Source organism: Cebus imitator, unplaced genomic scaffold (genome assembly GCF_001604975.1).
Source record: "Cebus imitator isolate Cc_AM_T3 unplaced genomic scaffold, Cebus_imitator-1.0 Scaffold221, whole genome shotgun sequence".
Classification (NCBI taxonomy): domain Eukaryota; kingdom Metazoa; phylum Chordata; class Mammalia; order Primates; family Cebidae; genus Cebus; species Cebus imitator.
The window spans coordinates 2,439,939-2,457,649 of record NW_016107536.1 but is presented as its reverse complement, the minus strand read 5'-3'; the positions used below and the strand labels follow the sequence as shown (position 1 = coordinate 2,457,649).

Genomic DNA, 17,711 nt, shown 5'->3' with positions numbered 1-17,711 from the left:
GGTGATCCTTTTATAAAGGAAATGCCATATTATCAAAATGTGCTTTGTTCATTCACATATGCAGTGTTCAGGAGAATATGAAGATGTGGCTGTTCCTTAATTTTGGACGTTAGAGGCTTATTGTTTGCTTTAACGAGGCCAGCATATATTAGATGTGGAGTTTCTGGGGTTCTTCTTTTATCCACAAATTTACATAAAATGTTTAAGTTCGTTCCTTTGGCTTTAAGTGCACATTTGTCCATATCTTTTCTTTCTTTTTTTTTTAAATTGTACTTTAGGTTCTGGGGTACACGTGCAGATCATGCAGGATTGTTGCATAGGTACGCACATGGCAATGTGGTTTGCTGCCTCCATCCCCCTGTCACCCACATCTGGCATTTCTCCCCATGTTATCCCTCCCCGACTTCCCCACCCACACCCTCCTGCTGTCACTCCTTTGCCCCCCCAAGACAGACCCCAGTATGTGATGCTCCCTTCCCTGTGTCCATGTGTTCTCATTGTTCAACACCTGCCTATGAGTGAGATACCGTTTCTTAAAGTGGCGGCTTTGATAAGAACAACAGACGCTGAAGGCAAGCTCCTGTGGTATCCATTGCTGAGTCACTGCTGTGCTCTGCTGCAGGCAGGCTCTCCTCCAGGAGAAAAACAAGTCAGCAGGGCAACACAAATGTCAACAGGGACAACAACCTTTCTGCCTTCCTTTGTAGCCTTTATTTATTTCATCTAGTCAGAACATTTTCATTTAGCACTTGAAATCTTTATTTCGGTAAATGAAAAAAAAACATTGCATGTAGCTTTAACAGTTCACAAGACGAAAATAGAGGACACAAGAGAACACCTTGAGAGGCATCTGCGTTAGAAGCAGCTGAAATCATTCCCAGGTTAACCCCCATCCCGTAACAGACAGGGAGCGGGCAGAGACAGCACAGAAATGGCACATTGTCAAGTTGCACAAGATAAAGACCTTAGAAGTCCTTCTTAAGAGCTGTATGTCCTCTCACTTGGAATACATTTTCTGAAATTCTTGTTACCCCCTGATTTCTCTGTCAGCTTCTTAAGAAATTCTAGAAAGGCAAACCTAGGAATTTAGAATTGCAAGGAGCATTCTATATCTTCCTTTCCTGCCACTATTATTTTAAGGACTATCTTGCAGTTCTGGCCACTATTCTTTTGCCTCTTTCACTTTAAATTACCTGGTGGAATCCATGTCACTCTGCCCTGCCTTCTTTGGCATTTCTGCAGGAATTTTATTTAAGCCAGAATTAGTGATAAAGACGTCATGTTGAGGTTTTTTAAAAGTATTTTTATGTTTTCAAAGAACTAACTTTTTATATGCAGTGTTTTACTTCTTAGACTATAAGTTATCATCCGCGAACTTTGACTCTTAAAAGAAACTAGAGTAACATTTTGTAGGAAAAATCCTACAGCAAGAGTACAAATTTTGATATTACACTAAAGAGCATTTGAAAGACCTTAAGAAATTTTTTTCCGCAGCATATGTCTATGATAGAGAGTGTGAATTCTACTGGTGAATATTAACAGGAAGAAGTTGTTTCTCTTAAACATTTTCTGTCTGGATAAAGAACATTAGAAGAACTACCAAAAATTTAAGTAGCAAATATCTAGGTAAGGTTGTGAAGATCTTGGGATCCAGCATCCCCAGCCTAGGCGTGCACAGCCATTTTGGATATCCAACTTCAAGCTCTACATAGAAACAGATGGTTAAAAATAAGTTGTTTTCTATAAAATCTGTGAACTATGTATTTCTTCATTTATATCTACTAATTAGAATAACCTTTCTGGATTCTGTAGTCTCACATTTATTTGTGCTTTTAGAGATCTCCCTAGCCATTGCTAATTAAGCAGCTATAAAATAAATAGGCCTATTATGAAAGAAAATAACTGTGTTTTCCATTATGGGATGCCAGTTTGCTTGCACTAAGGAGTGTCTCTACTCTCTACTCCCTGTGGGACAAGCTTGTCATTGTGGAATGTCAGGATCATTAGAAGATACTGTGCTTTTCAGTGGAGGGAGGCAGTGTATCTGTGTTAAGCAAAATTCCTCATAACGCTTTGTGGAAGGCATCGTCATACTAATCCAGTGCCTAGTACACTATAAAAACTCAGCAAAAATGAAAGAAGGAAGAAATGAAAACAAACTCGAAATATACTCAAGCCATGCTCGTTTTCGTTCCCTTTGACATAAATCACAATTTTTGGATAAATGTTCTAATACAGACATACTAAGTCAAATGTGTAATCAACCCTCCCGCTTATTGATTTGGTAAGGGGAAGATTTAGAAAAGTCATCGCCAAGGAAACTGTTCCTTTGCGGTGATTCTCAACATTACTAAGTCCTTTAACATACTTGAAGAAAACCTGTGGGTTTGTACCCTCTGACCAACGAAAGTCTGAAAGAATAGTGCTGCTTTCCTTCTTCCTCACCTGTATTGAGACTCTGGCACAGTTGAATTCTAGATTGCTCCTTTGGTCAGGCTTGAAAGTTTTGGATTAAAACAACCTTAGCAAAATTATGTATTAGAAATTTAAGCATATCAGCTAAAACAATTCTAACCCTTTTATTCTGTTGATAAGTTCAGAAGATACCCCTAGTAAGTCAGTGAGTAGTTAAAGAACACAAAACTATGCCCGCATTGGAAAAACAACAAAGGGAGGTACTATCTGTCAGGGTAACCTACCACTTGGCATTTTGATTGGGATCTGCAATTCCTCTTGAATCCTTACTTGCAGGTTTCTATAATAAATAAATTATGTTGTATCAGGAGCTGCACCAGATGTTAACAGTCATGTGCATCCACACACAGACATGTATATGCACACATACACATGAGCACATATACACATACGCAGACCACCTCTGCTTAACACAGTTTGTAAATTCTATAGGACTGGGGGAGAGGTGGATAGATAGTTCTGGCTAAGTGAAGTTCTGTCAGAAACCATTATTCCTTGTAAAACTTGTGAATCTTCCCTAGAATATATTAGATAAGAGATTTTCAAACGCTTTTAATTATTAGCACTTTCATTCCAATAATATCTCTATTGGAATCCCAGGAAAATTGATTTTAAACATAGGCACTGGTTCAAGGAATAATTTATTCATACAACTCGCCCAGCTGTTTGGCACTTCCTGTGATCCTTTTGTGTGATCTGAAGATTCTGTGCAACCACAGACTAGAACTAATCAACAAATCACAGCGTTTTAGTCATCCATAAAGAAAGCTTAATGAGAATGGTTGCTTTTAAAAATACAGAGTTGAAAATCTGCATGTATTCAGCACCCAGTTCTGAGTAACAAGTGCTCTATGGAGTAGGCTTGAGGATGTAGGGATAGAGATTCTAGCTATTTGGGCAGTTCTTAGAAATCCTGTAATCACTCTCTCTCCCTCTCTCTCTGTCTCTCTCTCTCTCTCTCTCTCTCTCTCTCTCTCTCTCTGTGTGTGTGTGTGTGTGTGTTGACTCAGTCTCTAATGCATGTGTGTGCTAAGATGGCTATTTTGTTTCTCCCTTATAAATAAAGATGCAGGGATTATACTCCCTCTGCTAAATGAGGGTTCCAGGGGAGAGCCCTCTGGCTGATCAAGGACTCATTGAAAACCATCGCTGTTTTTTGCCTTTCAGAACAGGGGCCAGGACTAGAATGTGGAGAGTGAGGCATTGGTCTCAGGAGCAGAATTTAAGGGGTGAAAACGAATTCAGCAATTAAGATAAATTATGTGCAAATGTGTTAGTTTAAAATATCCAAATTAATTTGCAAGAAAATACATGTATCATGATGAAAAAAATGCCAACATTTTAAACAAAGACTAGGTCTGCCCCAGGACTTGTCTGGCTCACGTCACCCTCTTCACCCTAATCTCCACACTGTTAAGAAGTAAGCCTCTATGAGAGCATGTCCTATTTCTACCTCCACTCAGACAGCTATCAATGTGATATTTTTCGGCCTTTTCAAAGAACCAGGAAATGGTTAAGTTGCATAAAAATTATTAGTGGAAAGGACACAGGCCATCACCAGGAGGAATGGGAGGGAGAACATACCAGTGTGATGTAGTGAGGACTTGAAAAACTGGTGGGCAGGCTTTCCAAGGACTCTGGAGTTGTCTGCTTGTGAAAAGAGAGACTGTTAATCTGCAATTCCTAGTAAATATAGAAATACTAAAAGACCCACATACACTATTCTTGCCTAGATTGTTACCCGACGACACATGAGTCTATCTAAGGATCTGTCTATAAGGAAAATTTACATATAAAAAAGTGGTTATTTGTACGTTGTGATATGAATATGATGAGGCAGGTCTGTTAGCCACCAAATCTTACTATCACTAAGGGACTGTATGCCTGAAATTCCACAACCAGACACATTCCTTTGGGCTTTGAATGTCTTTGAGAAACTCCACAACTTCCTATTAAAGTACAAAAATTCCTAAATTAAGTTTCCCTCTTTAAAGTGCATCCTGGCTGGGTGCAGTGGCGGCTCATGGCTACGATCTCAGCACTTTGGGAGGCCAAGGCAGGCGGATCACCTGAGGTCGGGAGTTCGAAACCAGCCTGACCAGCATGGAGAAACCCCGTCTGTACTAAAAAAAAAATTAAAAAAAAAATTAGCTGGGTGTGGTGGCATATGCCTGTTAGCTCCTCGGGAGGCTGAGGCAGGAGAATTGCTTGAACCCAGGAGGCAGAGGTTGTGGTGAGCTGAGATTGTGCCATTGCATTTTAGTCTGGGCAACAAGAGTGAAACTCCATCTCAAAAAAACAAAAACAAAAAATAAAAAAAATAAAGTGCATTCTCATAAATTCCTAGTAGACATTAATACAACTAGAAAGCATGGTCCAGTGGAAGCAGGGTCTGGGAGAGGCACTGGATGCCAGAGCAAGGAGAGAAAAAATAAACAAACAAACAAAAAGCAAGCATCATTAACGTAACAGGTAAAACACACCAAAGATGGACCTTCTACAAGCTCCCAGTGTGGCTGAGAAATGGTCTTTGGTGGGTAACTATGTCAAATAAGCATCAGTTAAATCATCATTGTTTGCAATATTTCATGCCAAAAAAATACAAAAACTCTAAATGTGATGTTTGCGGGTCCAAATTCTGCTATCTGTGTTAATATCATGGTGTATATGCCATCAGCAGCAAACTGAACTTATTCATATATTCAACAGATATTTATTTGTGTTCTGTTCAAGGACCCCTCATTTAACCAAAAAACCAAAAGCCCTTAGAGGAAGCTGAGAATCTGGAATCATTAACAAATATGTCCTAAGTTCTCTGATTATTCATCACTGACCAGTGCTCAGGCTACCTTTCCTGACCCCTCTCTCTGGAAGTCCACCTCTTTTAACATATTAATTTAAGGAAAATGTAATTAGGAAAGTAACTACAACAGCACAGGAGGCATAGTATTTTTAAAAAAAAACACATGTTGGCTGGGTACAGTGGCTCATGCCTGTAATCCCAGTACTTTGGGAGGCTGAGGCATGCAGATCACGAGGTCAAGAGATCAAGACCATCCTGGCCAACCTGGTGAAACCCTGTCTTTACTAAAAATACAAAAATTAACTGAACGTGGTGGTGTGTGCCTGTAATCCCAGCTACTTGGGAGTCTGAGACAGGAGATTCACTTGAACCTGGGAGGCAGAGGTTGCTGTGCGCCAATATTGCACCACTGTACTCCAGCCTAGCAACAGAGCCAGACTCCATCTCAAAAAACAAACAAACCCACACATATCGAGTGCTAAATATATACCAATCACCGTGCTACATACATTTACATACAGTTTCTCATTTAAACCTCAGCACAAATGAATGAGAATTATATTAGCATCATGTGCTTTCATTCCTGAAACTTTCAGTGTAAACTTAAAAAAAAAACATAGATTTATTTTGTCCATTCTAATGGACAATTAAGACTCATTTTTACTTTTTGGAGTCACATCTGGCATAAAAAAGAGTATAAGTGGATAAAATGGTAAGTAACCATCATACTTAACCAGAGAAAGATCCATTATGGCTATGCTCCAGTGACATTCAGCAGAGGCATTTCCACTAAAATGTCATATGTGTATTCTGGGGGATAGAGTGAGGGCATGCTCTGCAATGCTGTACAGTAAAAAAACACAAGGTTTATGGGATGCCGAGGGCCTGGTCAAAGCATTCAGATGTAACAAGACCACCCCACCATCCAAAAATATCGTGATTTAAAAATACTGCCAACATTCTATTTGTATTGGCACTTGCATGTGGCAACAGTCACTTAATTATTAGCCTTAAAATTTGGGGCTTTCGATTCCTTCTTTATGATTTAAATCCTAAATCATTTCAAAGAGATAATCTTATCAAGGATGATGCTTTCTTCATCAGCTAATTTTTTAAAAAGCTAATGCCTTTATAGTTTCTTAAACTTTGCTTACAGGTTTTGTGTTGTTTTGTTGTTGTCGTTTGAGACAGGGTGTCACTCTGTAGCCCAGGTTCAGTGGCATGATCATAGTTCATGGCAACCTGATGTTTGGGCTCCAAAGATTTTTGGTGCCTCAGTCTCCCATGTAGCTAGGGACTACAGGTGTGCACCATTATGCTTGGCTGTGTATATACAGACAAAGCCTTGCCATGTTACCCAGCCTGGTCTCAAACTTCTGGCCTCAAATGATCCTCTTGCCTTGGACTCCTAAAGTGCTGGAATTACAGCTATGAGCCACCGTGCCTGTCCACTCAGTTTTTAAAGTGAGCTGAATGTATTGGGAATCATAGCTGTTGCTATAGTCATTGAGCAAGCTGTGATTTGCAGGGACATCTGCAGAATTTTCAATGTTTTTCTTAGATCTTCATATATTGCTTATATTCCTACTTTACTGAGTTTTCTCTGGAATAGATTTTAGATTTTTTTCAAATATTTTTCCTGCATCTATTGATATGATCAAATGATTATACACTTTCATTGATAATACACTAAATTAGCTTCATTGCTTTTTTGAATGGTGAAGTTTCTTTGCATTACTGCAGTAACACTTGATCATGATGCATTATCCTTTATAATGATCATGATGCATTGTCCTTTATCATGAGATTCAATTGGCTAAAATCTAATAATAATTCGTGCATCTATATTTGTTAGTGTATTGGTCAGTAGTGTTTTCTTCTTGCAATGGCTTTGTATAGGTAGGTATCAGAGAAATATTGGCCTCATGAAATAAATTGGAAATTTCCTCCTTCTTTCCAATTATCTGAAAAAGTTTATGTGGAATTCCTGTTAGGTCTTCATGAATTTTTAAATAGAATTCACCAGTAGAGCCATATCGGTCTAATGTCATTTTTGTGTGTAGAAAGTTTATCTACAAATTTAACTTACTAGATACAGAACTATTCAGATTATTTATTTCTTCATGAGTAAACTTTAGTAATCTTTATCTTTTAAAAATTTCAATTTCATTGCACTGTCTAAATCTGTTGAAAAGTTTTTCATAATATTTTCTAATTGTCAACTTAATACTTACGGAATCTTCAGTGATATTGCCTTTCTGATTCTTGGTGTTAAAAATACGTACTAACTAGTTACACTGGCTGGAGGCTTATAAAATTTATTAATCTTCTCAAAATACATTTTTCTGTTGTTTTTCTGTTTTCTATTTCATTGGTGACCAATCTGACATTTACTTTTTCTTGTCCTCTACATATAAGGCTTCATTTTCTTTATTTTCTCTTGTTTCTTAAAGTAAAAGCTGAGGTCATTGATCTTCTACCTTTCTTTTCTAACATAAGCAGGTATAAATTTTCTTCTACTGATTTTACTATAAATTTTCCTCTACTGATTTACTGCATCCACCTGTTTTGGTGTGTTGTATTTAGTTTTTATTTAGGATAAAATACTTTCTAATTTCCCTTTTGAAATTTGAGTTCCTTAGAATTCATTATCTAATTTTCAACTGAGAATTTTTCTAATCAGCAGTATCTTTCCATTAGTAATTTCTGTTGTAATATAATTCTGAGAATATATTTTATATGGCTCTAATCCTTTTTTTTTTTCTTTTAGTAGAGATGGGATTTCACCCTATTTGCCAGGCTGGCCTCAAACTCCTGATCTCAGGTGATCTGCCCATCTCAGCCTCCCAAAGTGCTGGGATTACAGGCATGAGCCACAGCACCTGGCCCAATTGTTTTAAGTTTAGTAAGACTTCCTTTATGGCCCATAATGTGGTTTATACTTGTAAATTTTTCCAACAGTGCACAAGTCAGTATTTTATTCAACCAATATATTCTGCTCTGAAATAGTATCTTGGTTATTGTTCCATATTTGTTTTGAGTACTGACCTCTTTCATTTCCCTACATGTAGATTCAAAGCTTCATGTGTGTAGAACCATGTTAAATTGCTCCTCTGCACTTTTGGCCTCATTTAGCTTAAGAAGGATTCTACTTTAAACACACACTGTTGGAAATAGAACTTTCTTACATGTAGGAAATGAATTTCTGGCAGGATCGACTCAGTCTTCCTCTGCTGCTCGTCACCAAAGTATCCTTTATTTTCCACTCCCAGGGTTTCTGTAGGTGGGCTGTCAAGAAGGAAATTGAACACTTAATTTATTAGATATAGGGCCTTTCAGGTTATCTATTTCTTCATGAGAAAGCTTTAGTAGTTTTTACATTTCAAAAATTTCCATTTTATTACACTGTTAAATGTACTGAAATAATGTTATTTATATTTTTAATTATCAACTTAATACTTATACAGTCTTCATTGATGTCACCTTTCTGATTCTTGGTGTTGGAAATATCAGAAACTATGGGATAAACTTATGGCTAAAATTAAATCATCTACAAGATTTTTAAAATAATGATGCTCAAGTTGTATCCAATAACAATTAAATCACAATGTCCTCAAACCACATCAGTATTTTTTGAAAGATCCATAGGTGATTTCAAAGGGCACAAAGTTTGGGAATTAGCATTGGGATTAGCATCTGGATATGAGCAAGTACATAAAAGCTTGAGTTACTACTATTCTTATCAGATCTTCAGTAAAAAGCCCTTACTCACCCCATTGAATATCCTCTGTGGCTACAAAGCTTGTGTATTCTCAGTAACAACTCCCTTCAACACACAGAAAATGCAAATGTACCTGTGAACTTGCTTCAACTTAATACAGTTTTGGTAACGAATTAATAGTATGACAACTCCGATACCGATAATAACCAGGGCAAGCACAACGACCGAGATGACGACATCTGCAACATTAAAAAACATGGGCTTCAGCCAGGGCATCAGTTGCAGAACAGTGAAATATTAACATTTAATGGAGCTGTTACAATGCTACTTATTCCTTTCTATAGGACTTTGATTTTCCTGTCCTCTCAGTTATTTTACGTAAAGTAAAAACCCCAAACATTATATAAATTATCATTTGTATTTGCAACTGAAATTCCACCCAATATTCCATTATATTTAAGGGAACCATGATCATCAGGAAGAGTTTTGGTTGTCAGTTATTAACTATAGAATAGCCCTTGTGTGTTGAGGGTTTGTGGAAGACCTAAGAAAATCTAATTTATCTAGAAGAGACTACATTGGCTCTAGAAGAGGATTGCAGTAAAATCAATTTGGCTGTCTATGTAAAATAATAAAAAAGACCATACAAATCCATATAAAAACAAAACAACTAAATCCAGACTTGAAAAATAAGAAAAACAATTTTTCTTGCTGGGTAGGCTTTTGATATATGAAAGATTTTATTTTAGGATGCTCACTGGTAACATTTAAGGTTTCTTCCCAGGCTACAGGTGCCTGTCCTTCTTCACAGTGGCACTGGAGTCCATGGTCATCCATCTGGAAAAGCAGCCAATGATATTTTCTCAAACGACTAATATAAATTGTGTTCTGCAGCTCACCTAGTTTGGTGCTACCTCTACATTAGACATACATGCACACAAGCACACATACATACACATTTTTTTATTAGTTAATTAAACTACCTAACAAAATTAATGATGCATAAAAATAAGTAAACAAAATACAGGAATCAATCATCTTTGAAAAAGGCCTTTGAATAAGAGAATGATACTGACAAATTCAATGACAGATGAACAAGACAGCATGATTTATCTTTCCAGAAAGCTCCCTTGTCATTAAATCAACAGCCCCTGTTAGAGCTGGATACATCATAGCCGAAGATCAGGCTCCAACTAAGCTTAGTAATTATGAGGTAAATTTGATGTGGGAAAAATGTAGTCTTTCTGAATTTAAATCCCAGCTTTTCCCATAACCTTTTAAGGTGATTATGAAGATTTTAAAACTTTATGTATGTGTGTGTGTGTGTGTGTGTGTGTGTGTGTGTGTGTGTATTACTATGTAAGTGTTACTGATTAACCCAGCTTATGAGAGATGTTATGCACAAACTGTTAGTAATTGCTGGTATTAAATTGTGTTAATTAAGTGAAAAAATATATGTTTGTTGATTTTCTCAAAAGCTTAACTTGACGTTGGTGTAATTTAACTATAAGGTATGTTGCAATAGATTCAACTTTAAACACCAGATTTAAACTTTATATATACATAAATTGCTGAATTCTAGATAGCCAGTCCAATAATGAAAGCTTTACTTGTAACACTGGCTATATCTGTGTGTAATAATATGTGGTTTGGCTCCTTGGATCAATTTTGTTGATAACATATGAAAAAATCCGAAATATATGTTTGATTTAAAAAGCAGAAAACATACATATACACATACATATACATGCACATACAGACTGAGGAATAAAGTAAATATATGGCTGATAAAAGGTTAATTTTAAAAGAAGTCAAATCTTACAGCATTTTCATGGCACTGAGAAGGGCAATTGGTTGAGTTGTAGACCTTTTCCATGTTTAGACATTCACCAATGCTGCACACCTAGAAATGAAGTAACCAAGCATGAGTTAAAATGGCTTACAATTCATGTGAAATTGTAATTTCACATAATTCATGTGACGTGTACAATTTTGCATGTAATTTACATATGAAAAATTTCAATTTACATAAGTTAATTACAAGTTATGTAATTTTTCCTGTTGTAAAATTCCACATGTAGTAACTTCTGTGGATAAAGAAATCCTCTATAAATGTTCGAGGAATATACTGTACATGCAAACAAATATTTTAAACTCATTAGTTATTAAGTGTTTATGTTCTTAGTAATCCTCTCAATGTTAATCTGTCAAAGATTCTAAAACTGCAATCACAACAGTTTCTTTTGTTTCAGTGAAGTTTTTCTTTTGATTTGGTTTAACAGTGTATGTTTATTATACCACAGTTGCTGGTCGGGTATTTTATTAATATCAATTAATCTTTTTGTGTTTAATATTTTTGTTTCAAATTTTCCTTTGTCTTGGTAAATTTGATCAACAAAATATTATTGGTTTTGTTATTTTTGGTCTTTGGTGGTTCATCTTTACTCATTTACTTAATTTTTAATCATTTTTAATTTTATTTATAATTAAACATTTATTTATTGGCACCAATTCAAAGATTATATTTACATTTTGTACAGGGAGAACTTAATCCATTCATATTTATTGTAATAAGGGGTCTATATAGTCTTACTTCTTTCATTTTAATTACTTGATTTCCAATATTAGACATTGTAGCATACCTTTTACTATATTTGTCACTTTTATTTGGCTATTGTTTTCTCTGATTTGAAAGCTATGCATGCTAGTTTCTAAATATTGATTTGGTTTATATTAATATATTTTAATCTAAACAATTCTGTCATTTTCAAGAAAAAATCAGCATTAATTCCTCCTTCTGTAAGATAAGAAATTTATCATGTTTTTACTTATTTCCTCTTTCTCTCAGTTCAAGTTTTTGATTGAGTAAATGAGATTCCAGGTTGTGAAAATTATTTGTTATTCATGAGATTTTTTACATTCTTGTAATAAATATATTACAATAAATAACTAGAATTTACTCAAAAGTTTTACAGATTTTGTTGCTTGCAATCATTCTTTTAATATCCTACCTCCTCATTTTACCTTCTTAATTTTAATTTATTTCTCAGTCGGCCAGAATATGTCCTTGACTATTTTTCTTTTCAGAAAATAAGAGCAGTTTATATATTTCTATATATTTTATAAATCATGATGTGTGTGAGAGTATCATTCTGTTGCTTTCCTGTCTGGATAATAATTTGGCTGTATACATAGTTTTAGGGTCCTAACAATTATATTTTCAAATCTCTGCAGATATTGCTCTATTATCTTCTGGATACTTGTTGCAGAGAAGTTTTATGGTAACCTGATCTTTCTTCTTAAGGAAAATTAATGACCTTTTCTCCTTTGTGCTATCACGTGTATTCTTTATTCTTGACATTCAAGGCATGAGAGTAAGTAAAAGCACTCATCTCTTTCTACAAATTTTTCCTGGCACTAAGTGAATTTTTCATATATTCTTCAGATCAGGGACACATTATGATTATTTCATTAATTATATTTTCACCTCTCTTCTGCTTTTTTAAAAAAATTTATAATCCATATTAAATCTTTAATGAATGTTTTAGAACTCTATTTCCTGCTTTTATTTATTTTCTTTGATTTTTGAAGTTCCTTTGTCTTTTCTGTGTTAAGAAGTTTAGCTTCTAACTTACTGATGTTTTTTTGTAATATCCATTCAGTGCTTTACTCTCCACATTACATATAAACCAGCAATCATGACATTGTGTACATTGAAGGCAATGCTCTTTGATCTCCAATTATACTGTTTCATATACATTTAATATCTTTTAAAATTTCATCCAAAAACTTAACTTTTTCTTAATAAAGGAGGAAATCTTTGAACATTGTATTAGTTTATTTTCATGCTGCTGGTAAAGACATATGTGAGACTGGTCAATGTACAAAAGAAAGAGGTTTAATTGGACTTATATTTCTACATGGCTTGGGAAGCCTTACAATCATGGTAGAAAGCAAGGAGGAGCAAGTCATGTCTTACATGGATGGCAGCAAGCAAACAGAGCTTGTGCAGGATAACTCCCCCTTATAAGCATCAGATCTCATGAGACTTACTCACTATCATGAGAACAGCATGAGAAAGACCTGCCCCCATGATTCCGTTACCTCCCATTGGGTCCTTCCCATGATGTGTGGGAATTCAAGCTGAGATTTGGGTCAGGACAAGCCAAACCGTATCATTCCACCCCAGCACCTCCCAAACCTCAAGTCCTCACATTTTAAAACCAATCATGCCTTCCCAACAGTCTCCAAAATCTTAACTCATTTCAGCATTAAGTCAAAAGTCCATAGTCTAAAGTCTCATCTAATACAAGGCAAGTCCCTTTCACCTATAAGCCTGTAAAATCAAAAGCAAGTAACTTACTTCTTGGATACAGTGGTGGTACAGGCATTGGATAAATGCAGCCATTCCAAATGAGAGAAATTGGCCAAAACAAAGGACCTAACAGGCCCCATACAAGTCTGAAATCCAGTGGGCCAGTCAAATCTTAAAGCTCCAAAATGATCTCCTTTGACTCCATATCTCACATCCAGGTCACACGGATACAAGAGTTGGGTTCACATAGCCTTGGGCAGCTCAGTTTCTGTGGCTTTGCAGGGTACAGCCTCCCTCCTGGCTGCTTCTATGGGCTGACATTGAGTGTCTGCAGCTTTTCCAGGTGCACAGTCCAAACTGTGGGTGGATCTACTATCCTGGGGTCTGGAGGATAGTGGCCCTCTTCTCACAGCTCCACTAGGCAGTGCCCCAGCAGGAACTATGTGTGGGGTGTCTGACCCTACGTTTCCCATCAACACTGCCCTAGCAGAGGTTCTCCATGAGGGCCCTGCCCCTGCAGGAAACTTTTGCCTGGGCATCCAGGCATTTTCATGCATCTTCTGAAATCTAAGTCTAGGTTCCCAAACCTCAGTTCTGTACTTCTTTTTTTTTTTTTTTTGAGACGGAGTTTCGCTCTTGTTACCCAGGCTGGAGTGCAATGGCGCGATCTCGGCTCACCGCAACCTCCGCCTCCCGGGTTCAGGCAATTCTCCTGCCCCAGCCTCCTGAGTCGCTGGGATTACAGGCATGCACCACCATGCCCAGCTAATTTTTTGTATTTTTAGTAGAGACGGGGTTTCACTATGTTGACCAGGATGGTCTCGATCTCTTGACCTCGTGATCCACCCGCCTCGGCCTCCCACAGTGCTGGGATTACAGGCTTGAGCCACCGCGCCCGGCCCCTCAGTTCTGTACTTCTGTGCACCCACAGGCTCAACACCACATGGAGACTGCCAAGACCTGGAGTTTCCACCCACTGAAGCAACAGCCCAAGCTGTACCTTGGCCCCTTTTAGTCACAGCTGGAGCGACTAAGGTGCAAGGAACCAAGTTCCTAGACTGCACACAGCACAGGGATCCTGGGCCTGGCCCACCAAACCATTCTCTCCTAGGCCTCTGGGCCTGTGATAGGAGGGGCTGCCATGAAGCCCTCTAACATGACCTCTGGAGACATTTTCCCCATTGTTTTTGAGATTAACATTTGGCTTCTCATTTCTTATGCATATATCTGAAGTCAGCTTCAGTTTCTCCTCAGAAAATGGGTTTTTCATTTCTATCATATTGTCAGGCTGCAAATTTTCTGAACTTTTACGCTCTGCTTCCCTTATAAAACTGAATGCCTTTCACAGCACCCAAGTCACATCTTGAATGCTTTGCTGCTTAGAAATTTCTTCTGCCATATACCCTAAATCATCTCTCTTCAGTTCAAATTTCCACAAATCTCTAGGATAGGAGCAAAATGCCACCAGTGTCTTTGCTAAAACATAATAAGAATTATCTTTGCTCCAGTTTCACCTTAAACTCACCTATACTTGAAATGACGATTGAGACTGAACGATTTTTATTTTATTCTTTAAATTCATTCATTCTTTATTCTGTTCTCTCCATTCTTCTGTTGAGCTCATTCACTGAATTTTTGTATTCCAGGATTGTATTTTTTTCGGTTCTAAAATTTTTATTTGGTTCTTAGATTTTACACATCTTTGCTGGAACTTTCTTTTACTTTGCTGAGACCTATTTTTTTTTTTTTAATTTCAAGCATGTGTGTAATTGTTCACTGAAGCATTTTTATAAAGGCTGCTTTAAATTCCTTATCAGGTAAATCCAACATATGTGTCACCTTGTTGTTGAATGTGGAGATTGTCTTTTGTCATTTCAGTTGAGATTTTTGTGGTTTTTTGTGTAGGAGTGGCATTCATATGTATTCTAGATACTTTGAGGACTATGAGGTATGGGATCTTATTCCAATCTGTTGTTTTAGCAAGCCTTCTCTAAAACTGTTCTTGTAAGGGAACAGAATCCCTGTCTCACTCCTGCCAGCTGGGGTGGAAACCCAGCCTCCTCACATACCTTCATGACACAACAGGGTTGGAAGAATTCATCGCCCCTGAGCTGTGGTGAATATCCTGACTCCCATAAGCCTTTGCTGAAACCCTGTGTGGAGGCCGGGCATCTGTCAGAGCTGGAAGAAAATGAAGTCTGGGTTTCCCACTTGATCCTTGCTGATGTAGGGGGAGTCAGACCACAGATTTTTTCACTGATGTTTGGCTGGAGTGGGACAATTACTACCAAAATGTTTTCTGTCTTATTAGCCTACTCCTTTGCTTGTCTTTTGCTTTTAGAGAAGCCCTGCTCAAACAACAGATTTGAATAAGATCCCATAGCTCATAGTCTAAAAATAGCATTTCAGTGCCAAAAGGAAGATTTTTTCACTCATATCATTGTGATATTCACATAAACCAGCATTTACTATGCGTGAATTTCCTCGTTAGAAAATGGCCAAAGAACTGGCACCACTGTGATGGATGTACTTCTGCCCTAGGCCTTCTGTTGAAGGATTAAGCCGTCTATGCAGAGTACATGGTCACAACGTACTTAGGAGATGGAGATGGATTCCTTAAAAACTGCCTTTCTATCAGCTCCTTTCTTCAGCCCTTGCCACTCTTAAAGAAGGGAGCACTTTATATCTCAGGCTCGTTTTTCATATCTGAAGTGAATAGCAAATCTTTTGGTATTTTCTTCAACCTGAGGCTTCACACTTTGTCTTATTCAGTATCTTTGAATTTTTTAGTTTTATGATTAAATGAATATCAACATGCTAAGAAAATTAAGTTAACTTTCACAAATATAAATTTCTTAGCATGTTGATATTCATTTAATCATTTTAATGGGAAGGAGTATAGCTAAATATATAGACTCAAAATATAAGTCTCTATGAAATATTTAGTTCTAATTCTTTTTTTTTTTAACATTCTGAACTTTGGTTTTCAATTTATTTCTCTATCACACTGTACAAATGTCACTGTAATATTTTTGGTGATAGTGTAGAGACAGAGGGGGAGACATACCACAAGGAGAAACTACTCAATTTCAAATAGCTGATTTTTGGAGTAATCAGCTATTTGATTGTGCTTCCCCTATATTCTTTGTGAGCCAGCTAATGTTTAGAGTATGCATTCTAATATTGTTGTCTTGCTGTAAAAACCTCTTTCCAATTTGGCCCTGTTCTGTCTTAATTTCATCTTTTACCATTTTACCCAAAGGTCAAGCCACTCTGAAATTGCTGGTTATCTGAATTATTCCATACACTTCGTACCTTTGCATATTGTGCAGGCATTTTTTGCTAAAATGTCTTCTTCCATTTTCTGTGTGTTAAAATGTTCATCAAGTTAAAGCTGAAATGTTACTCATTTAAGATGCCATTTCATCTTCTGTAAGCAAAGTCATGCACTTTTTCCTTTAGGCATGAATGTACGCTGGTCACACCAAGAAAACACTTTTGTTAAACTATAATTATTTAATTTTTAGTGTATGAAATTCTCATGTATGCTTACCTTTCATGTACAGTCAGTGGCACCATAGTACTTGGCCAGTAGATACGGTTGAATGAATAAAATAAATGAAGTATGTGAGGCTACTTATAGTCACATTAATTAGAATAATTTACATCTGTAATTTCATTAGATATCCATTGTAAGTTACTAATTAAGCACGTTTGTAACAATTATGTATCATTTGGCATGACTAAAGTTAGGCAAAATGGATGTTTATTACAGTGTTACTGCTACTCTGCTCCTCGTTAAAAAAATACTTTTCAATATTTTTTCCTTTTCCATATCTAGGCCCCTTTGGAACCAATTACAGTATCCAACAATTTTTTGAAAGGATTGAACTAAGAAGTTTTAATAAAACAAAAGGCTTTTGTCTTACCATTCCATCTCCGCATTTTGTTCCTGAAGCCACTAGGCCAACGTCTCTAGAATCATGGTATAAAAAACTGGTTTTGCATTCGACAGTAACATTCTGCTGGGGATCCATAAGGTGATAGGTCTTGTCTTCTCCAAGGACAGAGGAATGGTCCCCTCCAGTGCAGTAGACCTTTCCACATCTGACATCTCTGAAGGAAAGGGAGAATAGTCACACTTGGAATTAGAAACACAACATTTGAGACTAGGCTGGCAATGAAGCCGCCTGGCCACTTTTTGTCTAGATCCAGATTTCTCAGCAAGTTAAGGAGGCTGGGATGGGCAGAAAAAAAACACTGGGCAAAGTCTTGGTCCAGGGAACTGAGATGAGTCAGTAAAAAATATAAAATGATCGCATTTCTTTTGGATTTCCATGTGAACCTCACTAAGCAATGTTGACTTAAGTTTACAGAAGATATTTCTTATTAGTAAT

General features: G+C 36.8%; 1 protein-coding gene across 1 annotated transcript in view; it reads right to left on the bottom strand.

The window, feature by feature from the left end:
* Positions 1-694: 694 nt before the first annotated feature.
* ADAM7 (ADAM metallopeptidase domain 7) overlaps positions 695-17,711 on the bottom strand; it is a 55,030-nt gene continuing 38,013 nt past the window's right edge. The window contains exons 16-22 of the mRNA XM_017549766.2: positions 17,244-17,430; positions 10,822-10,902; positions 9,758-9,836; positions 9,133-9,238; positions 8,467-8,566; positions 2,700-2,755; positions 695-1,704 (exon numbers count right to left, since the gene is read on the bottom strand). Coding sequence (XP_017405255.1) covers position 1,704; positions 2,700-2,755; positions 8,467-8,566; positions 9,133-9,238; positions 9,758-9,836; positions 10,822-10,902; positions 17,244-17,430 — 610 coding nt within the window. The 3' untranslated portion in view covers positions 695-1,703. The remainder of the gene's footprint in view (positions 1,705-2,699; positions 2,756-8,466; positions 8,567-9,132; positions 9,239-9,757; positions 9,837-10,821; positions 10,903-17,243; positions 17,431-17,711) is intronic.